This window comes from Vigna unguiculata, chromosome 10 (genome assembly GCF_004118075.2).
Source record: "Vigna unguiculata cultivar IT97K-499-35 chromosome 10, ASM411807v1, whole genome shotgun sequence".
NCBI lineage: Eukaryota > Viridiplantae > Streptophyta > Magnoliopsida > Fabales > Fabaceae > Vigna > Vigna unguiculata.
The window spans coordinates 20578292-20605027 of NC_040288.1; the positions used below are offsets into that span (position 1 = coordinate 20578292).

The following is a 26736-nucleotide window of genomic DNA, read 5'->3' on the forward strand; positions in this document are numbered from 1 at the left end:
GGAAAGGTTTTTAATCGTTGATGAGATCTTTATATAGACATTGTCTATAACCTTTGTTGCATTAGTGTATGATACTTTTATGAGAATTATTTTTTCCATAAAAAGAAAATAAAATAGATCATTTTTCTATAGACATAACCTTTGTTGCATTAGTGTATGATACTTTTATGGGAATTATTTTTTCCATAAAAAGAAAATAAAATAGATCATTTTTCTATAGACATATGTCATTTCTAATTAGACGTATTTTGTTCTATTGATGATTTTTTTAATTCATTGGTATGGATTAAAATATATTTAATATCTATTATAAATTTATATGAATTACTTTAATATTGTAAATATTTGTTAATTTTTCCAAATTACATGTTTCATTTTGTAGTTTATGTGTTTATGTTGGATTGGAGAATATATTCAGAAATATTGACTAATAAGCTTATTATTATCTCTTAACTTTAAGCGTTCAACATATTTTCTATTCATGCGGATGTAATGGCGACGGATTAGCGTGTATTTGAAAGTGATGATTTGTGAAATATGGGATACGAGTGAGAAAGGATCCTGGTGTGAAGAATGTGTGAAGAATTATGGTTGATATTAGGTGTTTTTACTTAAATGTCCAACAACTTTTCGGTAATTACACACTACATTCCCTTCCTTCTTAATCGTAAGATGATAAGCTATTTAATTGACTTAAAAGTGTTTAATAAATATAAATGACATAAAATAACATAATTATATAAACTTTATATGTAAATAATTTTTTTATTTTTAAACAAAAAAAAATATTATTATGTAATTATGTGAAATTCCATTTAAATAGAATAAATCTACTAAATAAAACATTACATAAATATAATACGAAATAGAGCCTAAGAAAAGAGTAAATATGTATCAACTATTATAGTTATCCATAAATATACTTAGAAAGGAAAACTAAGGCACATCACGATATCATGAACCAAAACAGAATTTAAGAGTTTGACAGTTGTCCAAAAAACTTGCTCATAGAGCAAGATATTACATAGGCAACCGTGCCTTCAAAGAGTACTTTAAGGAACAAGATCCAACCCAAGATTGACTACTAGGGGTTTTCACATATGCTCACACCAATAAATTGATGATCATTGCAAAAGGGAAAACCACACAAGAAACAAATACAAGCAAAAGGTTAAGCTAGAGTAATAAGAATTTTGAACATGTTATAGCTAGCAGAAATTGAAACAAATCATAAACATGCAACAAAGTAGGCATACAATCATGTGATAGCAAACAAATAGGACACTATGACTCAATTATCCGGACACATATAATAAGATCAGATTCACTAGATGCATGCACTTGTGGTGGCCTCTACTGCTCTACAGAGTCATTGCCAATGGGTTTCACCCTACCACACACAAGGTTAGCCTTCAAACATCTAAGGTCATTATCCTGCCGAAGACTAGGGTCTCCTACTACTCTCACCAGTTGAATCAGTCTACTCTACGTGAGACTAACTAATTCTTTAGAATTTCGGGAAGCAATCCTTACTTGAATCCTTATCTAATTATATACACTACACACCACCATGAAATCTCACAAAGAGATTCATGGAATTACGTCTATCTCATGCCATATACATGTTTCTCATAACATATTCCACATGTTATCTCATAACATCCAAATTTTCATGCCAATACTCAACCAACCAGCCATGATTCATGTTTCTCTTATACCAAACTTGCAAATTTCAGTTCATGAAACGAAATAACACATGCATATTCACATACTTCATGCATTAAAAGGGGTAGTCCAATCAATCATGCAACCAACAACCCGAAACATAGAAGAGAACAACACTAGAGCACGTCCCTGCACCAGTCTCACTCAAGCCATGGGCCCTCGCTCAAGCGAAAGAGGCCTTCTGCTCAAGCTAAAGCTTCTCGCTTAGGCGAGATTGCCACCAAAAAGCATTGGAAGGCTCTGTGAGTTCTCGCCCGAGCAAGATGATTCGTTGCTAAAAATGAAAGATCTCCGCCTGAGTGAGAGCTCAAGTAGAATCCAAGGCGAGCCTATGCTATTCTTTCCTAGGCGAGACATGCTTGCTTGGGCGAAAATACCAGTTCTCACACACTGTTTGCGCATGCAGGACAAAAAACAACACAACCCAACATCCAAAAGCACAACCAAGATATTTTCACACAATCAACATTAACATCCAAGCTTAAGGAACATGAATCAGACCAAACACATGCAACATATTTTAAAAATGAGCAAAAACCCTAGCTTCCCTTACCTTTTAGACTGAAAGCTACGAATGAGAATTTTAGCGAAGGAGCACCAGTATCCAAAACAACTTAAGAAGCTGAAAACAAAAGCAAAGGGGGGACGAAAATGAGACCAAGACATGGATTTAGGTGCAACCAGAGCTTAGGAGCTAAAAAGACGAAAAGGAACAGAGGCTGAGGGGATTACTTACTTAGGGGAAGCTTTTTATTAGCTCGGAGTTGGAGGAGAAGTTTACTCAAACCCTAGTAGAGCTCTATTTCAGGATAAGAGAAATGGGGGACAAGTGAGTTGTCTGTGGAAAGGGGCAGAATGAGAAGTTAGGCAACTGGACAGGCTCTTAAGGACACAAGGCTGGTTATGGGCCCTTACTCACCAGAGCTGGGCCCATTAACTTAGAACACAGAAAGTGAGCCTCATCATAAATTATATAATTTTTTAAAAAAAGTAATAAATTCTTGTTAAAATTTTTAATTCTTTTATCTTAACTAAGTGATCCAAATTTTAGTTTATATTTAATATCACAAGTTACATATTTCATTTATTAATTTAAATTATCCACTAGTAGAAAAATAAATTTTAGTGGTTGTGACTTAGTGGCGGTCATAATAAAATGACACTATAGTTAAATAAAAAATGAATTGTATAATATTTATAGTCGGTTTAAAACCGATAGTATATTCTAATATGTATTTTGCCCGCTTTGAGTAATATCAGAGAGGTGGAGCTTCATTTCTCATATGCACTCCTTCATATCATCTTCCCTTCTTCAATCCTCTCGTCTTCTTCAATCTTCTCTTCTTCCTTGGAACATTTTCTCTTCGTCGAATCCATTCTCCTATACAAGTGATCTTCTTTTCGTCATGAATTTAGCTTTGGATAAGTGTTTTTCTCTTTGCTTATTTCACTTTTGTTGCAAGTTTTTCTCAAATTTAGGGTTTTGATTGTTTTCATTACTCAACATAACCAAAACCAAAACTAGCTCCTTCTATCATTTATGATTTTTTTTCTTCGTTTTTCTTCATCTTTCTCAATAACTATGGCAAATTAGGGTTTTCACCGCATTTATGTTATTTCTCAAATGCAATTGAAATCTGGTACAATATTCTATATTTTGCATATAAATATTGGTGAATATATTTTATAATATAAGCTAATTATTTTACTTTTCTGCAGTCAGCATTCTCTTCTACACCTCTCTTTGAGCCATTCGTCATTCCTCTACTTTTTGAGAAACTTTCTTCTTCACTCCATTAAGGAAAGGTTGGTATTAATAGATTACCATTTTGTCTTTGATGTTAAGATATATGTTTGGTTTTAGAAATTCTATCTTTCTACTTCTTGTTATTTATTTCAAAATTTGATTCAAGAAACTTATAATGATTAAAGCGTATGTAATAAATAATGATTCAAGACTCTTGTTTCTTGGATATGCATTTGTAGATTTCTGGACTAGAGGTTTGTGTTGATATCGTTGTGGAAAATGCTATGTTAAGAGGTATCTCTCATGAAAACTTGATTAAAAGTTTCTATTAGTTAATAATTATATATTTATGAATACATGGGAGATTATTTGGATCATCCCTTTATGACCTTAAGCACAATCATTTATTTAACTCTTCATATTTCTCCCAATTATTTGGATCATCCCTTTATAATGGAGTTGCTCCACATCTCATTGATTTTATAGATACAAGTACATGGCAATTGGTAGAAGAAGTGATTGACCAAAACATCACAACGATCAATGTAGTGAATAAGCTTCATCCGCGTGAATATATCCTTGCAATTGGGATGTCCATGTTTGGCTTATCTTATTAATGCTAGTAATGAATTCTTTTAATGTATGGTGAATTTGATTAGTTGATTAGATTTTACTCATGCAACCAGCACTAGAGACTTACAATCTATTTGACGACATTAATCTAGTGTTTGGTGAATGGAGATAGCATTACAAAAATTTAAAGGATGAGTTGTTAAACATTACTCAAACTCGTCAATCTATGTATAATATAAATACATTACTCAAACAATTATCTAGCTTCTATCTAGCATTAAGAAGTCAACTCAAATTATTTCAAAGTATTAGCCTAGTCAGCACCTCTCAAAAAGCAAACCAGGAAGGGTATTGTAGTGTGTGATAATGTTAATTTTTACCATTATCCAGGAAGCTTTTAACCTACTTAATCCTCAATTTTACCTTACTTTTGTAAATAAATACATTTTGGGTTACATTGATCTAAATATACCACTAATCCCCAATTTTGTGTACTTTTTGTAGATTGGAAGCTTTGCTCCAAAAGTTCAAACAAATGAGTGACCCGGAATAGCAAGGAGAAGAGCAAAAATGTCAACAAGAAGCGCCCAGCGACACAGAGCCAGCGCCAAGCGCCAGACTAGCGCCAACCAGGCGCCACTGTTGGTCACCGCCTGGCGCCACACCAGTAAAACTGGTCCAGGGGCGTTTTATTGGTATACCGCCTGGCGGCTCGTGACCTACCGCTAGGCAGTAGCACTACGCGAGCTGATTGGGCTTTTCAAATGTGTTGTGAGCTAGCCCAAACCCTTACCCTCATATTGCTCCCGCCAGGCGCCTATCCCCCTCTCATTTCTCACACTTTCGCTCTGGACAAACCCTAGCCCCCATTTTCACTCTCTAATTCCCAATTCCTTTCTTAATTCCATAATCCTAGCCTCCAATTGGAACCCATTCTCGTGCCCTTACTCACACTCACTCACACTGCCGCCACACACTCACCAGGCGAAGTGCCTTTGCAGCTGCTTCCACCACTCAACCTCTCCACGCACCAACCCACTCTCACAGACTCCCCAATCTCACTTCTTGTAACATTCTCTCCTGCATTCAACTCAAGTAAACTTCTTTCTTGTAGTATTTTCGTTCTAGCATATTTGATTTACTCCATTGTTGATGTACTAGTTTAGGGCTTACTTTGCTTTGGTTTTCTTTGTTGTTGCTTATGTGTATGTTTACATTCCCTGGTTTGCTGTGTTCTCGTGCTGCCATTGAATATTTCCTGCTGTTCTATACCAGTTCACTGCAATTTTTGGCTGGCCTGTTATGTACCGCTTGGCGGTGGCCATTTTGGCCTGTTTTTCCGCCAGGCGGTGGCGCCTTGCAGTGTAACGAGCAGGCGCCTGGTGGCACTTCTGAAGGGGCCAGGCAGTGCCACTGTTTTTGGCCTTTTTCTTTCATTTTCATCTGATTGATGCTTAGGTTGTGAGGCACCAATGCTACAATGGTTTTTGCATCTGAATGACTTGACATTTTGTTGTTCTAGTTTAGTCTTTAGATGCAATAAACTCTCTTTTTGACTGAATCTCTCACTCCAATGCTAACTTTAAATTGCCTCTTTGTACCAATGCTCATTTTGCAGATGGCATCCTCCTCCAATCTTAAAAGAATGAAGATCGCCATTGGCAACCCTTCAAAAGGGCAAAAGCGAAAGGAGAGAATTCACTCTCACTACTTCCTCACCCTTTGATGCTGACACGATCAACGAGTTTTTGGGCACCCAGCTGGCTGATGATGTGGAGTGCCAATTTTCAGTGTTGGATGATGAGGGCGTAGCGCCTGGAGAGCTGATCCAAGCACTCTGCTTGGTGGGTGAAGGATTTCACAAGGGCACGATTCAGAGAGGTTCCCTTCACCCCGTGGCTTGCTTCTGGTCAACATTTGTGCATGCCAATATCTCCCCGTGCTCCCATGTGTCTGATCTTACGGAGGGACGCGCCACCATTTTATACATTATCCTGACAGGTTGGGTGATGGATGTATGGCAGTTTATTGCAAATGAGATCCACCGGTGTGCCAACGCCGCTGGCAAGGCCGCTCTTGGCCATCCCTCTCTTATCACCCATCTTTGCAGCCTAGCAGGGGTGGACATTTCTGTACCCTCGTTGGAGAAAGCAACGCAGGACCTTGACTTCTCATATTTTTAAAGGTTCTGCTCAGTTGCTCCCAGACCCAAGAGGCGCCATCAGCCACAGGTAGAGCCTGAGCCAGAGCCCGAGCCTGAGGCAGCTCCCAACTTTGATATGCGATTGCAAGCTTTGGAGGCCAAGCTCGATCACCTTCAGCTGATGGAACCCCAGATGCAAGCCTTATACCGGTTGGGGATGGCCAATGCATACATGCTTAGGGGCATCTCCCTAACTATTCCCGAGCTGCACACCCCATGAGCTGAGGAGTTTACTGCCACTGTTGCTTGGCCTGGGGCCCAGGCCACTACTACTGGGGGAGGTGGAGCCTCAGCTGCTGCAGACGATGAGGAGGAGGATCTAGACGAAGAGGGCGAGGATGACGCCTAAGCACTTGGAGAGAGTGATTCACTTTTTGCAGGACTTGTTTTGCTGATAGTTCTGATTTAATTTATGCTTTTAGATTTCAGTTTTTTTTTAACTTTCTTTTGATAGTATTTAACTTTGTAAGTTGGTTGTGGTGAACTAATCTTTTGCATTAAATTAGTACTTTTCATGATCATCTTTTGGGCTTGTTATGAAATGATGTTGAATTGGCTTGTGAGCATGGGCTTGTGGTTGTTCTCATTTTGATATAGTGATGCTTGATTTTAATTGTGATCAATGATTTTGGCATATGTTGACAATTGTAGAACCCAATACCCTGTGAGAGGTTGTACCCCAGAGTTGATTTGTGTGAATGTTATCACTGAGGACTCATAATTGACTTTGCTTGAGTTCATTTGCTAATCATTTACTTGCATGCTACAGATGATAAAGGCCATCTTTTTTTTTTGCCTGTTACATAATTGAGCCAATTCTTTTCAAGTTGATTTCTTATGCAAACCCTTTGAATCTTCTTTGAGCCTCATTCCTTGAACCTTGAGCATAGTGAAGAGACTACCTTACTTTGAGCTTGAGAGAGCAAATGATTGTTAGTCATAAGTATGGTTCTAAGTTTGGGGGAATTATTGCTAATACAAGGGAGTATGGAAAAATTTGTAAAGTTTTTGGTTCAATTTCTAAAAAAAAAAAAAGATGAAAAGAAAAGAAAAAAAATTGGTGCAAGCAAGTTGGGAATTGGTTTCATTTGTTCAATAGAGAAGGGAGAAAAATACATTCATGATTTGATTAGTTGCTCTCTTAGCTCAAGGTACTTTTGTTATCCTGAAAAACCAAATTTCCTTCTTAGCCTAGCCACGATACAAGCCATAAAAGACCTTGTGATGATAGCATGCTTGTGAAAGTTTTAGCCATTTTAAACAAAAAGCAAAGTTAAATTGTGTGACATTGTGATGGTAGAGAGAATGTTGTTTATATCCATACACTAGTGGGCTTGAGTGAAACACCTGTTCTTGTGAGAAGTGGTTCCCATTGATCAAGGAAACATTTTGCCATGATTGTTGATCCCTTATAAACTCTTGCATGCACTTGTGAAATTTTTTTTTTTGTGAACACCATAGCTTTAGTTTGCCTTGCTAATGAAACACATGTGCTACACAATCTTTCAAATAAGAGCAAACACAATTGACATTGTTTTCTTGATTTGCTAGATCATTGCAATTGTGTTGTTCATCTAAGCCAAGTTACCTTTTTGCTTGAGGAAAAACAAGGTTTTAAGTTTGGGGGAGTTGATAATGTTAATTTTTACCATTATCCAAGCTATATTTCATTAGCAAAATCATTTTTTCCAAAGCTTTTAACCTACTTAATCCTCAATTTTACCTTACTTTTGTAAATAAATACATTTTGGGTTACATTGATATAAATATACCACTAATCCCCATTTTTGTGTACTTTTTGTAGATTGGAAGCTTTGCTCCAAAAGTTCAAACAAATGAGTGACCCGGAATAGCAAGGAGAAGAGCAAAAATGTCAACAGAAAGCACCCGGCGACACAGAGCCAGCGCCAGGCGCCACACTAGCGCCAACCAGGCGCCACTGTTGGTCACCGCTTGGCGGCACATTGGACACCGTTGGGCGGTAGCAGGAAGATTTGGCCACTGTTTGATGGCTAGCGCCTAGCGGTGAGAGGCTTCCGCCAGGCGCCTGTTTTTGCTGATGTGTCAAGTGGCCCTTTTTCTTCTGTTTTCGCGAAGGGAAACTGATCTTGGACATTTTGGAGCTCGAACAACACATTTGGAGAGCTTGTAGGAGTGCTAGGGCTTGTGGGAACAGCTTCATCTTCCTTTTTGTATCTCTTTCTCTTCCATCTCTTTCATTTGCAAGCCTGAGCTCTCCATGACATGGAGAGCTAAACCCATTTTTGTTGGGTTAGATGTAGCCACAAAACTCTTGTGTAAATGCAAATGTTTTGATTATATATATGACTTTTTCATTAATTGCTAGTCTTCTTGTTTCTTCACTTAATGCTTGCATTGATTTAGCCATCTATTGCATGATTTTTGGTTCATTGGGTGTGGAAATATCTTTTGAAACCTAGATTTGGAATAAGAAAACTCAATGGAGCTTGTACCTAGGAATAGGGCTTGACCCATTGGTTGTCTTAAACCTTAGTGCATAAAGCAAATTTGCTTATTAAGAGTTCAAGGAATTGACTTTTAATAGGGAAATTTAGGCTCAATACATTAAGGAATTAGGGTTTGAGTAAAATTGTGGGTTGACATTAGCATATTAATGAAGAGGATGTTAAATTGTAGTTGCATGAGAGCATAGTTGGTGAATTCTAACCCGGGCATATCAAGTCATTTCATTTCTAATCTTTTCCATTCACTAAGTGCCTTTAACTTCCAAAGTTCAATTTTAATTATTTATGCAAAATTTAATTTCATACATTGAAACTCAAAATATGGATTTATTCATTAGTTTATGTTAGTCACTAATTATGCAATTAATTAGTATACACGAGTCTCTTGGGAAACGATATCCCGGTCTTACCGGTTACTACTTACGCGACTTGGTACACTTGCCAAAGTCTTAACATTGTGCTAGTTGGTTTAATTGATTCATATGCAACTATCACAAGGGCCACAAAGAGCATACATTAGTAAATGAGTGTTGAACTTTATGATTTTCTATGTGCGGGTGACTATTAGGGCTTTTCATCCTATCATTTTGCATCATGTTCAAATAGAGTGATGAATTTTTTACTGATTTTCTCAATCTATCACCCTTTTTTCCTTGCAGTCTGACATGAAGCTCATTGGAGTTGATAGTGAGGCACTTAAACAACACTTCGGGAAGAAAATTGTGGAACTTGAGGAGGAGAAAACTAAAATACAAGTTGGAATGAACTTATTTAATTTTAAATATTTATGAAGTGTAGCATTAGAAGTCTATTTTTATCCTAGTGATGGATTTTGGACTAACAATGATCGGAAGAGAGGGACATATTACTGCATGAGGTGGAGAATCGTACTACTAATTCAGATGGGCTATCACACAAAATCCAAGATGTTTGTGGCCAAAAGCATTGGAAACAGAGGTGATTTTTTTAGTTGCCTTAATGTGAATCTTGAGTTATAAGGTGGTCATTCTTTGACCAAGACTTTTTTTCTATTCATTTTTTTAATATTAAAACATCATATTTTAGACCTCAAGAAGAAACAAGAAAGCCATGTGCAACTCTTGAAGCAAAAAGAGAAAAGTGAAGAAGCTGCAAAAAGACTACAGGCTGAGATACAATATACCAAGCTCAGAAGGCCGATTTTGATTTGTGCACGCCTCTGTGGTTTGTCTCGATGTGGCACGCCATATTTTTGTTAAATGTTGCAATATTCTTATGCTTCTTAATGTCACCCCATCTAATTATTGAATCCATGAGCATATACAAATAATTGGGCTAAAGATGAGCATGAACCAACTCATCCCACCAATCTGGGCTGGCTCGAGGTTTGTTTTGATGGGTTTGAGTTTTGAAATTAGACATTTTAAGGATGAGTTGGGGTTACGTTTGGAGTCATTTTAACTTAATTTGATGTATTGTTTTCTCTCACACAATATAAGTTTCTTAAACAATCATGTACTGATTTTCTTTTTTATGAGATAATATTAAATTTACAATGCAATATTTATTTTAAAAAATATAATATTACATACTTTAATTCAAGCTTTATACCTTTTAAGTTTTGGTTCAAACTAATGACTCGGTGGAACTTTCAGGTTGGGTAGGGACATAAGTAAACTTGTCTCAACTTATTCCTTGTTCACCCTTGAATTAAGTAAGAAAAAACTATTTTTTTAGTATCTTTTTAGTGGAAACCCCTTAACTTTGGAATTACGATAGTCTAGCACATTTAACACTGATCATAGGATCCCAGCCTAGGCAACCCTAATTTTTCATAATCACTTGATGTTACAGTATTAGTCATACCATATAACGTGTTATTTCATGTCTATGGAGGCCCAATATTAAATTCATATTAGTAACCCTAATATCAAATTCATCCTCAACATACTTAGCCAATGCCAATATGATATCGTTAATGAACATTTTTGATTGAAACGTGGAACCTAGCCCACAAGTCCATTATGCAATTAGTTGTTTATTTAGGAAGGTTCAGAGCAGCTATATGTGTTGTTATGTCCATATGGTTTACAACCCAAATTTGGGAACATAATGATGAAAATGTAGGACATTAAAATGATAGTCATGGACTTGGCTTCAAACATGTGTTGTTTAAAATTCAAACAATGTTTCAATGTTAAATGCTTAATTGTAAACCAAGACATATTATTAGAGTCTACCTTCAATAATTTAAATAAGTAGTATTTAAATATATTTTAAGTTTTTCAATATTTTTTTAATTTTAAAAAAGTCATAACTTTACCAGCGATTACAACTATCATTAAATTTTTTAATTTCTAGACTCATTGATTGTTGTACTTGTTATTATATATATATATATATATATATATATATATATATATATATATATATATATATATATATATATATATATATATATATATATATATATATATTTTAAACCTATTAGTGGTTAAAATTGCCATTAAATTTTACAAACGTCATAAAGATTTTGAAATTTCTAAATTGCCATTAAATTTCTAATTTTTTCTAAAATTATTTTAGAGGCAATTAAAATTGACTTTAACAATCTTAGTGACGGTTGTTCCGGTAGTTATAATAATTTGATGTTATTATGATTTTGTGACGCTAAATTCTGTGATAGTTAATTAATTGACGATAGAGAAAATAGTGGCGGTTATAATCGTCACTAAATGATACAATAAACTTACACTAAAATTCAAAATTTTAGAAGTAATTATTATATTAAATGTATTTTCTTATAACTTTTATTATGTATATCATATGGAATTATAGATGTTAATCTCTTTTAGACTCTGTTCGCATGCAGCGATTATCGTAGAGCACCGATTGTCGAGGATAGATTTGAAGAATCAATTGCGTTCGTATACACAAATTTGTAGAAGATGAAATGCAAAAATTTGAAGAATGCATTACTTTTTTTACCTCATCACAACTGTGCAGATTTGAAGGGATGCACAACAACTTACAATAATATCCTTCTAAATTATATATATATATATATATATATATATATATATATATATATATATATATATATATATAATAATTATTAAAATTAATAATATATATTTGTAATAATAATATATAATAATAAAAAATAAAAAATAATATATATAGTAATTAATAATAATAATAATAAATAATGTATGTGTACAGTAATTAAATATAATACAAATAAAATATATAATAATTATTATTATTACTATTATTAATAGTTTTAAATAATGGTAATTATTATGAAAATAATAATAATAATAATAATAATTTAGTGTAATTTACTTTTTATTGATTTTTTTAATAAAATTTGTTAAATAATAGATTTAAAAATTTAATATTTTTAACTAATCTAAAAATTATTTTATATATTTTTCCATCAAGGACATTTTAGTAATCTTTAAAATTTTATCTATTATAACTTTTTATTTAAATCTATCAATCATTTACTAACTTTTATAAAATTTATCTTCAAATCTACTCACTTTATCCTCTAAATCCAGACAAAAAAATGTAAGCCTTTTTTTTTCAGTGTCTTAAAGTGTTGGGCCTGGCCTTTTCGGAGGCCCAAGGCCAGCCCTTCAGTAGGACCCCTAACCCCTTCATTTCTGTTCCATTTTCAGAAACCAGCTTCTGTTCCCTCTCTTCATCTCAAGTCAAGTTCTCTGCTAGGGCTCTCCATCCTCACGTCTCTGAGCTAGCAAAACTCTCCCCTTTTCCAGGTAAGCTGACCTTTAGAGCTGAGGGTTCGCTCCTTCTCCTCTTTACTCTGTTTAAAACGCGTGGGTCAAGTTAGGGTTAAGACTCTTAACTTCGTTTTGTCCTCTTTTTCCAGTTTCAACTCATTGTCATAGTTCTTGGAGCTGTTGTGCTACATAGTTAGGGTCTGGTTGTTTTTGGTGCTCAAACGAAGGTAAGGGAAGCTAGCCTCTTTTCGTTTTATAATATGTTGCTTGTTTTGTCACTGGTTTGTGTTTAAAATGATTTGGGGATGCTTGTGCTCGTGTGAAGTTGAACTGAGATGCTTGGTTGGTTTGTTTCTGGGGTTTGCATGCGTGGAACAGTGAGGGAGATCTGATATTCTCGCCCAAGCGAGCTTGTCTCGCCTAGGCGAGAATATCAGAGGCTCGCCTAAGGTTCTGCCTCGAACGCTCGCCTAGGCGACCAGTCCACGTTTTGAGCGACGCCCTGTCTCGCTCAGGCGAGGAGGTCTCGCCTGAGCGAGAGTTCGTGAAGACCCCTTGTTGCATGTCTCGCCTGGGCGAGAGCTCGCTGTTTGAGTGAGGCCCGCCCCTCGCCTGAGCGAGTTCGTGAGTGCGTGCACTGTTTTATTGACTGTTGGATGATTTGTTGCATGTATTGTCTGGAGTATTTTTCCTAAATATAATGTACGTGAATATGCTTGGGTGTTTGGATTTTATGAATGAAATTGGTATGTTTGGTATGAGTGATGGCATTGAATTGTACATGATGATGGGGTGAAATGAGAATTGGATGTATGAGATGAAAGTGGTGGTTGTGGGATGAGAGACATGAAATCTGTATGTGATAGGCGTAATTCCATGAGTCTCATGGGGAGACCTCATGGTGGTGTGTAGTGTATATATTAAGATATGGATTCAAGTAAGGATCGCATCCCGAAACTCTAAAGGGTCAGTGAGTCTCAGGTAGAGCAAACTGACCCAAGTGGTGAGAGTAGCGGGAGGCCTTAGTCTTTGGCAGGATAATGGCCTTAGATGTTTGAAGGTTAACCTTGTGCGTGGTAGGGTGAAACCCATTGGCAATGGCTCTGCAGAGCAGTAGAGGCCACCACAAGTGCAAGCGTCCAGTGAATCCGATCTTACTATATATATCCGGATAATTGAGTCATAGTGTCCTGTTTGTTTGCTATAACATGATGATCTATGCCTCCTGCGTTGCATGTTTGGGCTGTTTAAGTACTTGTTCTTTTATACCATGATGAGTTCTAAACTTCACTAGCTTACCCTTGTATTGTTTTATGTATGTTCTGTTATATTTCCTCTCTTGCGGTGATCACCTCCTGGTGGGAGCAGATGGGAGAGGTGCTGGTGGTGGATCTGGGAATAATAGCGGTGCGGCTTAGATTTCTTTGCTTGTCTTTGTGGCGTTAGAATCAGTTTCTTGGCCATGGGGCCTTTTGTAATGGTTGTTTAGGGGCAACCCCTTTTGCTAAACTGTTAACCTCATCCTATGTTTTGTTATGGGATGGTGGCATGCCTAAGTTGTTTCTTTTCAGCACCCTCGTGGATGACTGTAATTGTTACTCTTCTCATATTCCATATTCATCAGATTGCTTCTCACTATTATGATCATGTGATATTCCGTTTCTAGTTTATTCTATTTAAATGGGATGTTACATTTTTATGGTATCAGAGCCTTCGTTCCTAAGTGTCTGTGGGCTGTGTGTTTGCTTAGCTTTCGTTGTGTCTTTCTTGACATGTTAGATGAGTTTCCAATCTAACCGAGATCTGATGGTGCTTTCTGTGTGTCCAGTGATATGGCACCCCCGCGCATAGCCCCTCCACCCCCTCAGGGTGACGGACAAGATCTGGCTAGGGCGATCGAGGCCATGGCTGCGGCTTTGACTCAGCAAAGCAATGCCATGATGCAACAGCATGAGGCGGCGATGCAGCGCCAGGAAGCCTCTCTTGAGCAACAAAACTTCATGATGCAGCAGATGGAAGCTGCTAGGCAGGCTGCTGAGGACGCTCAAAGGCAGCATGTGGATGCTCTCCGCTAGTTAGGGGAGAATGCTGCTGGTGCACCGATGTATGGTCCTCATCCCCAACCTCCACCCCCTGAATGGAGTTTGGAAGACTTTTTGAAGCACCAACCCGCCAAGTTTGATGGCAAGTCGAGTCCCGATCAGGCGGACCAGTGGATGAAGGATATGGAGCGCATCTTTGATGCCAAGAGGTGCCCCGATGAGAGCAGGCTTGCTTTCACTGTCTACATGCTCACAGGGGAGGCTGAGCATTGGTGGGCCAGTATGAGGCTAGTGATGGAGGAGAGGCATGAGGATATCACATGGGAAGCCTTCAAGAGGAGGTTTCTTTCAGAGTATTTCCCTGATAGCGTGAGGTACGCTAAGGAGGTGGAGTTCCTTCAGCTGACGCAGGGGAACAAATCAGTAGCAGAGTACGCCGAGAGGTTCAAGCATCTGGGGCGTTTCTACACCATGCCGCTCGATGAGGAGTGGCGCTGCAGAAAGTTTGAGAATGGTCTCAGAGGAGACATTCGACTGATGGTGGCCCCGCTGTCCATCAAGGACTTTGCGGCCTTGGTGGAAAAGGCCAGGGTCATGGAGCGTATGAAGGTAGAGGTGGAAGCCCAGCAGCCACCACAGAGAGTTAGCGGACCATCCGGGTCCAGGCCGAGAGTTGATGAGAAGAAGAAGCCGTATGCTAGGCCTCATCCACAACCACAGGGGTCTAGAGGCTTTCCTTCCCCACCCAGCAGGATCCAGTGCCACCATTGCGGAGGACCACACGTGAAGAGTTTCTGCCCGCAGCTATCTGGGTTCCGCAGGTGCAACCACTGTGGCAGGGAGGGTCACTTTGGTAGGGATTGTCCTACTCTGAGGAGGACAGTGGCACGACCCTCACCACAGACTCCGAGTCAAAGTTCAGGCCAGACTCAGCAGAGGAGAGGAGGCAGCAGGCCTCAGGCTACAGGCAGGGTTTTTGCGATGACCGGGTCAGAGGCAGCGGGTTCAGGTAACCTTGTGATTGGTTGTTGTGTGATATCTGGCAAATCTTGTTGCGTGCTTTTTGATTCTGGGGCGACACACTCATTTGTGTCAGAGTCTTGTGTGTGGGAGTTGGGTCTGCCGGTGTGTGAGCTACCGTTTGACCTCGTGGTATCTACCCCGGCATCTGGGTTGGTTAGGACTTCCTCTGTGTGTGCTAGATGTCCAGTTGAGGTAGAGGGACGCGTATACAAAGTCAACCTCATATGTCTCCCTCTGCAAGGACTAGATGTGATCTTGGGAATGGATTGGCTCTCTGCCAACCATGTTCTCATAGACTGTCGAGAGAAGAAGCTATTGTGCTCCAACTCAGAGGAGCCCGAGTTGTTGTCTTTCCATGGGGTAATGAAGGAAATTCAGAGCGGCGCGCAGTGTTTTATGATCCTTGCCAGGATAGAGGTTGAGAAGGAGGAAAGGATCACCGTGATACCAATGGTCAGGGAATTTGAGGATGTGTTCCCCGAAGAGGTACCAGGTTTGCCTCCGAGGAGAGAAGTGGAGTTCTCCATAGACTTGGTACCAGGAGCCGGACCTGTATCGATAGCTCCTTACCGCATGGCCCCAGTAGAGTTGGTGGAGTTAAAGAAGCAGATAGAGGAATTGCTTGAGAAACAGTTTATACGGCCGAGTGCTTCGCCGTGGGGAGCGCCTGTTTTGCTTGTGAAGAAGAAGGACGGTGGCTCCAGGTTGTGTGTGGATTATAGGCAGCTGAACAAACTGACTATCAAGAATAAGTACCCCTTGCCGAGAATAGATGATTTGATGGATCAGCTTCATGGGGCGTCACTGTTCTCCAAGATTGATCTCCGGTCAGGTTATCATCAGATTTTGGTGAAGGCAGAAGACGTTGAGAAGACTGCTTTCAGATCCAGATATGGGCACTATGAGTATGTTGTCATGCCATTCGGTGTGACTAATGCTCCAGCTTTGTTCATGGACTACATGAACCGGATCTTCCGCCCATTTCTAGATAAGTTTGTCGTGGTCTTCATAGACGACATTCTCATCTACTCCAGGACGCTTGAGGAACATGCCGAGCATCTGAGGATAGTGCTTGGTATCTTGAGGGAGAAACAACTGTTTGCCAAGTTGTCAAAGTGTGACTTCTGGATGAGAGAGGTGCAGTTCTTGGGGCACGTGATATCAGCTCAGGGTATAGCTGTGGATCCAGCTAAGGTGGAGGCCGTGATACAGTGGGAATGTCCCAAGTCAGTGACGGAGATTCGGAGCTTCGTGGGCTTAGCTGGCTATTACAGGAGGTTTATAGAGGGGTTCTCTAAGATAGTAGCACCCCTGACACAGCTAACCAGGAAAGACCAACCGTTTGCATGGACTGATAGGTGTGAAGAGAGCTTCAGGGAGCTTAAGCAGAGGCTGACGAGTGCTCCAGTGTTGGTAATCCCAGATGTGAGTAAACCCTTTGAGGTTTATTGTGATGCCTCTCATCAGGGCCTTGGGTGTGTCTTCATGCAAGAGAGGAAGGTGGTGGCCTATGCTTCGAGGCAGTTGAAGGTTCATGAGAAGAACTACCCTACTCATGATCTCGAGTTGGCAGCATTGGTTTTTGCTTTGAAAATTTGGAGGCACTACCTGTATGGTGCGCAGTTCCGTGTGTTTAGTGACCACAAGAGCTTGAAGTACCTTTTTGATCAAAAAGAGCTGAATATGAGGCAGAGGCGGTGGATAGAGTTTTTGAAGGACTACGACTTTGAGCTTCTCTACCACCCAGGGAAGGCGAATGTGGTAGCAGACGCACTGAGTAGGAAGACAGTGCATGTGGCACACTTGATGATAAAAGAGATGGAGTTGCTAGAGAGCTTTAGAGACATGAAGCTACAGTTTGAGTTGGAGCCGGAATTCATTAGGTGTAGCACCTTGGTCATATCTAGTGACTTTCTGAGTTTAATCAGAGAGAGGCAAGCAAGGGATGTTAGTCTACAGAAGGTAAAAGAACTACTAGGATCGGATCAGGCAAAGGGATTTGCCTTGGGTAGGGATGGAGTGTTGAGGTTCAGAGGTAGGGTTTGTGTGCTAGAGGATGTTGAGTTGAGGAAGTTAATCCTTGAGGAGGGACACAAGAGTCGTCTTAGTCTGCACCCTGGCATGACTAAGATGTACCAAGACCTTAAGGAGAACTTTTGGTGGCAGGGCATGAAAAAGGAAGTTGCACAGTTCGTGTCGGCCTGTTTGACTTGTCAAAAGGCTAAGGTGGAGCATCAAAAACCTGGTGGAACGCTCCAGCCCTTAGATATTCCAGTGTGGAAGTGGGATAGCATAGCCATGGATTTTGTTACCCACTTGCCTTGCACCGTGAGAGGACATGATGCTATATGGGTGGTGGTGGATTGCTTGACGAAGAGTGCTCACTTTTTGGCCGTGAATCTCAGAATGTCTATGGCCAAGTTGGCCCAGCTTTACATCCGAGAGATAGTAAGACTTCATGGAATGCCTAGTAGCATAGTGTCTGACAGAGACCCTCGGTTCACTTCAAGGTTCTGGCAGACGTTACAGGAGGCTATGGGTAGCAGGCTGAGGATGAGTTCTGCTTATCATCCTCAGACGGATGGCCAGTCAGAGAGAGTGATTCAGTCCTTGGAGGACTTGCTGAGGACTTGTATCTTGGATCACCTTGGCAGTTGGGACGAGGTGTTACCGCTGGTGGAGTTTACCTATAACAACAGTTACCAAGCAAGTATAGGGATGGCGCCTTATGAGGCTTTGTATGGGAGGAGGTGTAGGACTCCCTTATGTTGGTACCAGGATGGTGAGTCAGTTTTGGTAGGACCTGAGTTGTTGCAACAAACCATAGAGAAGGTGCAGTTGGTGAGGGATAGGTTGCAAGCATCTCAGAGTCGTCAGAAAGCATATGCAGACCGAAGGAGGAGGCCCCTAGAGTTTGAGGCTGGGGATCACGTGTTCTTGAGGGTGACCCGAACCACTGGTGTGTGGAGGGTTATCCGCTCAAGGAAGCTGTCACCTAAGTTCTTGGGTCCGTACCAAATCTTGAGGAGGATAGGGCCCGTGGCTTATGAGATTGCATTACCACCTTAGTTGGCTAATCTACACCCAGTCTTCCATGTGTCGCAGCTACGGAAGTACGTGTTTGACCCATCGCATGTCTTGGAGGCAGAGGATGTGCAAGTCAGGGAAGATCTCAGAATAGTGGTACAGCCTGTGGCTATAGAGGATCGCCAAGTGAAGGAGCGCAGGGGAAGAGCCACTAGTCTTGTGAAGGTCATCTGGGACCAAAGGACAGGTGACTCGACTTGGGAGCTTGAGGAGGACATGAGGAGTTCATACCCACATCTGTTCTGGTAAGTCTAATTTTTCGAGGACGAAAAATTTTTGTTGTTGGGGAGATATTGTAAGCCTTTTTTTTTCAGTGTCTTAAAGTGTTGGGCCTGGCCTTTTCGGAGGCCCAAGGCCAGCCCTTTAGTAGGACCCCTAACCCCTTCCTTTCTGTTCCATTTTCAGAAACCAGCTTCTGTTCCCTCTCTTCATCTCAAGTCAAGTTCTCTGCTAGGGCTCTCCATCCTCACGTCTCTAAGCTAGCAAAACTCTCCCCTTTTTCCAGGTAAGCTGACCTTTAGAGCTGAGGGTTCGCTCCTTCTTCTCTTTACTCTGTTTAAAACGCGTGGGTCAAGTTAGGGTTAAGACTCTTAACTTCGTTTTGTCCTCTTTTTCCAGTTTCAACTCATTGTCATAGTTCTTGGAGCTGTTGTGCTACATAGTTAGGGTCTGGTTGTTTTTGGTGCTCAAACGAAGGTAAGGGAAGCTAGCCTCTTTTCGTTTTAGAATATGTTGCTTGTTTTGTCACTGGTTTGTGTTTAAAATGATTTGGGGATGCTTGTGCTCGTGTGAAGTTGAACTGAGATGCTTGGTTGGTTTGTTTCTGGGGTTTGCATGCATGGAACAGTGGGGGAGATCTGATATTCTCGCCCAAGCGAGAATATCAGAGGCTCGCCTAAGGTTCTGCCTCGAACGCTCGCCTAGGCGACCAGTCCACGTTTTGAGCGACGCCCTGTCTCGCTCAGGTGAGGAGGTCTCGCTTGAGCGAAAGTTCGTGAAGACCCCTTGTTGCATGTCTCGCCTGGGCGAGAGCCCGCTGTTTGAGTGAGGCCCGCCCCTCGCCTGAGCGAGTTCGTGAGTGCGTGCACTGTTTTATTGACTGTTGGATGATTTGTTGCATGTATTGTCTGGAGTATTTTTCCTAAATATAATGTACGTGAATATGCTTGGGTGTTTGGATTTTATGAATGAAATTGGTATGTTTGGTATGAGTGATGGCATTGAATTGTACATGATGATGGGGTGAAATGAGAATAGGATGTATGAGATGAAAGTGGTGGTTGTGGGATGAGAGACATGAAATCTGTATGTGATAGGCGTAATTCCATGAGTCTCATGGGGAGACCTCATGGTGGTGTGTAGTGTATATATTAAGATATGGATTCAAGTAAGGATCGCATCCCGAAACTCTAAAGGGTCAGTGAGTCTCAGGTAGAGCAAACTGACCCAAGTGGTGAGAGTAGCGGGAGGCCTTAGTCTTTGGCAGGATAATGGCCTTAGATGTTTGAAGGTTAACCTTGTGCGTGGTAGGGTGAAACCCATTGGCAATGGCTCTGCAGAGCAGTAGAGGCCACCACAAGTGCAAGCGTCCAGTGAATCCGATCTTAGTATATGTATCCGGATAATTGAGTCATAGTGTCCTGTTTGTTTGCTATAACATGATGATCTATGCCTCCTGCGTTGCATGTTTGGGCTGTTTAAGTACTTGTTCTTTTATACCATGATGAGTTCTAAACTTCACTAGCTTACCCTTGTATTGTTTTATGTATGTTCTGTTATACAAATCCACACAAATCTACACAAATCCATCTTTACACTCTCTCCCAAATCCATCTTTTCATGTGAACATAGTCTTAAGCTTTTAATCAATAATGTTAAATTAAGTACCTTTTAATAACTTCTTTTTTTATTTAAGAGCTTAATAATTCAAATATGGTGTGATTTAACTCAGTTATATAGGATAACTAATGTTGATTGTAAGAAAGCTTTGGTTAATCTCTTTTCAGCTTTTAATCAATAATGTTAAATTAAGTACCTTTTAATAAGTTAAAAAATTATAATATAACTTTTTTTTTATTTAAGACCTTAATAATTTAAATATGGTGTGATTTAACTCAACCTGCCTTATAGGCTAACTAATATTGATTGTAAGAAAGCTTTGGTTACGTTTTGATGTAGGAATACATTTTAATTATTTCCTTTTTTTTCTTTGTTTAAAATAGAAATTTATCTTTCCCATCTTTTCCTTTAATCCAGAGATATTAATAACCTTGAGGAGCAATAAAGAACCGTCCAGATAGCTCACTAAAGCCAGAGCAACAGCATGAGTGTTTTTGGAAATTCATCATGACAATGTCAATACATATAATGGATAATAAATAATGGTATATGATCAACGTTACACTCTACGTCTGGAAATTTATTGATAAACGTTATTTAATTAAAGGAAAATTAAGTTGTTTTGAGAATAGTTTAAAAAAAGTAATTTCTTGTTTTTTATTTTTTAGTTTAACAAAGTTAAGTTATCAGTTAAAATTTGGTTAAATTACCTTTTTGGTCCCTCTATTGGTCATGAAATTTCAGTTTGGTCTTCAAGTTTTTCGTTGTTTTAATTTGGTCCTCATTTTCTTAAAGATGACTCAATTGGTCCTCACCGTTAACTTTGACCAGACGGTGTTAAAGTCAATGTCACGTGTCAATTTCTAGTTTTTTTTATTTTTTTAATATTTTTTTGATTTTTTTTTGATTTTTTTAATTTTTTTTTAAGTTTTTTTCTTTTTAACATGTGTCACTTCACAGTTGTGCCACGTGTCAAAGTGACTCAATTTGATTCTTATATTTGTTTTTAGTTTCAATTTAGTCCCAATTTTTGTAAAAATGAAGCAATATTGTTCTTCCTCAAATTGACACTAAATTTACTTTTTTATAAATTTTATGGTGATATTCTTACTAAAATTAACGTTTTTTATTAAATATTTTAAATTAACTAAATTATACAATAAACATTAGACTTTGATTTTGTTTTGAAGTTGAAATTTAGTTCCTAAACTTAATTATGTCTGACAAGTTATTTGATTTTTAATCTTTACTAAGTTTGTATAATATGATACGCTTGATGCCTTTATATATGATGACAAAGTTGTTAATTTTTGAAATTAAGTTTGGGGTTTAACTTTGTTTAATAATAAAACTAAAAAAAACTTATTTAAAAATATTTCTACAAATATTTAATAAAAATGTCAATTTTATTAAGAATATCATCATAAGTTGTATACAAAGATTAAATTGAGTCTCAATCTAAGGAGGGACAATATTGCTTCATTTTTTAAAAAATTGGGACTAAATTGAAACTAAAAACAAATATAGGGACCAAATTGAGTCACTTTGACACGTGGCACAACGATGAAGTGACACGTGTCAAAAATAAAAAATAAAAAAAATTTAAAAAAAATTTAAAAAAAATCAAAAAACAAATAAAAAAAATTAAAAAAATTTAAAAAAACCAGAAATTAACATGTGACATTGACTTTAACACCATTTGGTCAAAGTCAACGGTGAGAACCAAATTAAGTCATTTTTAAAAAAAATGAGGACCAAATTGAGACAAGGAAAAAATATGAGGATCAAATTGAAATTTCATGACAAATAGAGGGACTAAAAGGGTAATTTAACCTTAAAATTTATAAATTTAAATTTTAAAAAAGATCGTTCAAAATTATTTTTAAAGTGAATTAACCCATCTCCTCTAATTATGTGGTTGCCAACTTTATCATGCCTCTCTCCTTATAATTCCCTTTTCAGTCTTTTGAGTCTTCTCGTTGCTGAAGTTCTGCCTGGACACTTAAGGCAAACTCTAATTTACGGAAGTCACTATTATATTTGGAGAAAAATGATTAAACATTTTTGAGAATTATAATTTAACCAAAATACAATGATAATTATAAAAGTTATACTTTCTGCCAATGAATCACCTATCTTTTAAGAAGATTTTAATTATATACTAATTACCTAAACAATCATTTCAAAACTAAATTTTGATTGGTTGCATGTCTATAAAGGTATTAAAAAATATTAAAAAATAATAAAAAATAATTTGTCTATAATTAATTATTTTATGATATACAGACAAAGGATACAGTAAGTAGAAATTAATAAAGTTAGATAATAAAGCTAATGACTCTAGACTGTGGTCCATTTGCTTCAGGAAGTGGAAATCAAGTATATAATCAGTTACAGAAGAAGTTTAGATTCCTAAAATTCAAGAGCAATGGAAAACAAGCCAGGATGGAGGGCAATTTCTTACATCTTAGGTCTCTGTCTAAACAAAAAATGCTCATGCATACCATTAAAATGTGCATTTGCTATGATCAAATTGAGCTAACTAAGCTTTTGTATGGTGTGGTTTTGCAGGAAATCAAATAGTTGAGAGGATTGCAACATTAGGAATGATGGGAAATTTCATGGTGTTTTTGTTGCAATTCTTCAACTTGGGTCAGGTTGCTGCAGCAAATCTTCTTGGCGCATGGACAGGAGTTAGCAATTTAATACCAATTATTGGTGCCTGTGTTGCTGATGCTTATCTAGGGAAATTCAAAACCATTGCTATTTCATCATTTGGAACACTATTGGTATATGCTCTCCTCCATTTGTAAAACACCTACCCATAAATTTGATTCTAAAGTTTCAATTTATCAGTTTAAAGGTTTTTTTTTTACTCTAAGGAATATTTTTCTCCAATGTTTGTTTGGAGTTAATGGCATGACGGTTACCATTTTCCTAAAAACATATATGCTTTGTTGGTAATCGCAATGTAAATTGGATGTATAGGTATAAACTTGTTGGTCCAAATATAAATTAAAGTAGAGCAAACTGATATAGATGATAGGGGTAAACTTCATTTCCCTATAGTTGTTCAGATAAAATGAATTTGAAATCATTCAAGGTTCTTCAAAATTAATTTTAATCTTTATATTTTATAAACAGTGATGTTAGTCGTCTTATTTTTTAATTGTAGTAAATTTTGTCTCTAATTATAGACAAATTTCAAACATAGACTAATCCTAGTTCTAGTAACATGTTAACTGACATAAAGCACAATTTTATTGTTGTTAATATCTTTTTTGTTATCTTTTATAATTCTATGTCGGTGATTGATAGGGAATGGTGGTACTAACATTAACAGCGTGGGTGCCACAACTTCATCCTCCAAGTTGCACTTCAACTGAGCACTGTGTTCCTCCGACGAGTTCACAACTTGGGTTCTTGATTTTAGGCCTTGCTTGGTTGGCTCTGGGCACAGGAGGGATTGGACCATGCACTATTCCCTTTGCCATTGATCAGTTTGACACAACTTCCTCCGAGGGAAAGAAAGGAGTGAACAGATTCTTTAATTGGTACTACATTTCACAGACAATTGTCACGTTGATCAGTCTCACTGCAATAGTTTACCTCGAGAACAAAAGCTGGGTCTTGGCTTTTGGAATACTCAGTCTTCTAATGTCATTTTCAATTATCATATTTTTTGTTGGAGCTAGCGTTTATGTTTATATACCACCAGAGGGGACCATATTTTCTGGTATTGCTCAGGTGTTTGTTGCAGCTTACAAGAAACATCACCTAAAAATTCCAGTAATAGAAGATGAGGGTCTTTACTATGATCCCCCGGTGGATGCAAAAACACTACTAAAAATGCCCTTAACGAAACAACTCAGGTAATGTGTTACTCCTCTGGTAATTAGAATAATGTTTCTTGGTACTGAAGAAGCTGTTTGATTTTTGAACAGGTGTTTAAACAAAGCTGCCCTGATAGGAGACAATGAAGTTAACGCAAGAGGTAGTGTCAAGAATCCATGGAGACTTTGCAGCATTCAGCAAGTGGAAGAAGTAAAATGTTTGATAAAAATGCTTCCAATTTGGGCTTCTGGTATTCTTTGCTTGATTCCTATAGTACAACAAGGCACCTTCCCAGTATCGCAGGCATTGAAAATGGACCGTCACCTTGGAGCACACTTCAAACTTCCTGCAGCAACGTATAACGCGGTATCCTTAATCACAATTGGCATATTCCTCCCATGCTTTGACATCTTTATCCAACCAGCATTAGCAAAAGTGACAAAAAACGAGGAGGGTCTCACGAGCCTTCAGAAGATAGTGATCGGTGGTATATGCTCGGTTCTCACAATGCTGTGTGCTGGCTTGGTGGAGTGGCGAAGAAGGGGTGTGGCAATCTCACATGGTGCACCTGATGGGGTGGCCCCCATGAATGCAATGTGGTTAGCACCACAATTTGTGTTCTTGGGATTGTGTGAGATATTTACCCTTATTGGACACTTTCAGTTCTACAGCACTGAATCACCAGAGAAAATGAAAAGCATAGGAAATTCGTTGCAGTATCTTGTGATGGCATTTTCAATTTACGTTGGCACGTTGATGGTGAATGTGGTGAACCAAGTAACTCGAAAGCGTGGTGGAATCGGTTGGCTCAACAATGACATCAACGCTGGCAGATTGGACTACTATTACTTCCTCGTAGCAGGATTTGCTGCAATGAATCTTGTCTACATCTTGCTCTGTGTTAAACGCTACCATTACAAGGTGGTCATTGTCAAAGCAGAAGTTAAAGACAGACCTTGATTGAGCGCTTTAGGTGTGTTGTAATGTAAACGGTTCTGGTCTAAAGTTCAAATGACTCTAAGGTTTGAGATATTTAGATTATGAGAAAGGTGGTGGGAGAATGAAAGTTCAAAAATAACATTTTACATCGGTTGTTTATGGTTGGGGTTAGATCCGATGTAGACGTTGTTTATAATAAATTAAACACTTTTTACCCCGGTTGTTCAATAAAAGATGCAATGTGTATCGGGATAATGAAAAAAATACATATACTACAAGAATACATCATACTCAAATCCTCATTTCTTCATGTCCTTCATGTTTCCTGTCATTATTAAAGTCGCTTGCTTTGGACCACCCAAGCGTCAACACTCTGCAAGAAGAACTCAAAGGAATCATACACTTAAACTCCAAGACAACCTTTTGGGCATGTTCAATAGTATCTTTTTTCACCAACGCATCCATGAGAACATTCAACGCTACATATCATTCTGAACACAAAAAGCTCCCCCGTTCTACAAAAAACGCATGTAGGATCTAAATTTTTTTATTTTAAATTTAATATAATTTACAAAATATATTTTAAAATATGGAAAACCCACAAACTTGGTCCTACAACCCGCGTCGCCGAAGGGTTCCAGAAATCGCAATTCAAAGTGGAGGTAGACGGCGACGGCAACAAGCTTGGAAGACTTCCCTACACCAGTGCCAAGGCACGTTGGTAGGCACTCAACATGGTTGTAGGTTGAGGTCATCAAGCCCGTTGTGGCACTGTGTGAGGTGTCACGAGCAGAGGTACTAAAGTATAATGCAAATTCTAAAACAATCTAGAACAATCTAGAAAAATTTAAGATAGAGTTATTGAAATATAATGAAACTTATAGACTATTGGAGAAAAGCTTAGGATAGAAAGAAAAGTCAAGAACATTCTACTATGTAGAAAACTCTAGAAGTATTTGCACAAGTTCTAGCTAGGAGTTTCTAGAATAATCTATGATTCTATAAATACCTATGTATCCTACCATTTGTAACATCAAGAACAACTAACACAACATCCAATACAACTACTCCAACCAGTACTTTCACACTCTACTATGTACATATTTTCTCTATCCCTTCAACTATCCCTTTAACAACCTTAAAATATTAACAGTGGTATCAGAGCTACGTTCGATCATTTATTGGACGTAGAAAAATTATTCTATTACTTCCAAAACCTTCCTTCTATACTTCCAAAAGAAGAGAGTTTTTTCTCTTAATCCATGGCTTCTAACAATGTTCACTTTTCTTCAGTCCCTCTACCAGTTTTTACTGGTGAAAATTTTGACTTTTGGAAACTCAAACTAAAGACATATTTTATCCCATAAAAATTTGTGGGATATTGTTCAATCTGGTTATACAAAACCAGATACTATTGAGACTCTATCTGAGGAGAAACAGAAAAAGCTAGAAGATTCTGAACAAAAGGATGCCCAAGCATTGTTTGTTCTTCAACAAGCTGTGGGAGAAACTA

General features: G+C 38.3%; 1 protein-coding gene across 1 annotated transcript; it reads left to right on the plus strand.

The window, feature by feature from the left end:
* Positions 1-22831: 22831 nt before the first annotated feature.
* On the plus strand, positions 22832-25432 carry LOC114165064 (protein NRT1/ PTR FAMILY 2.13-like). The gene is made up of 4 exons (XM_028049717.1): positions 22832-22921; positions 23022-23239; positions 23769-24322; positions 24395-25432. The coding sequence occupies exons 1-4, from the start codon at positions 22879-22881 to the stop codon at positions 25242-25244; spliced, it is 1665 nt and encodes a 554-aa protein (XP_027905518.1). The 5' UTR covers positions 22832-22878; the 3' UTR covers positions 25245-25432.
* Positions 25433-26736: the final 1304 nt, after the last annotated feature.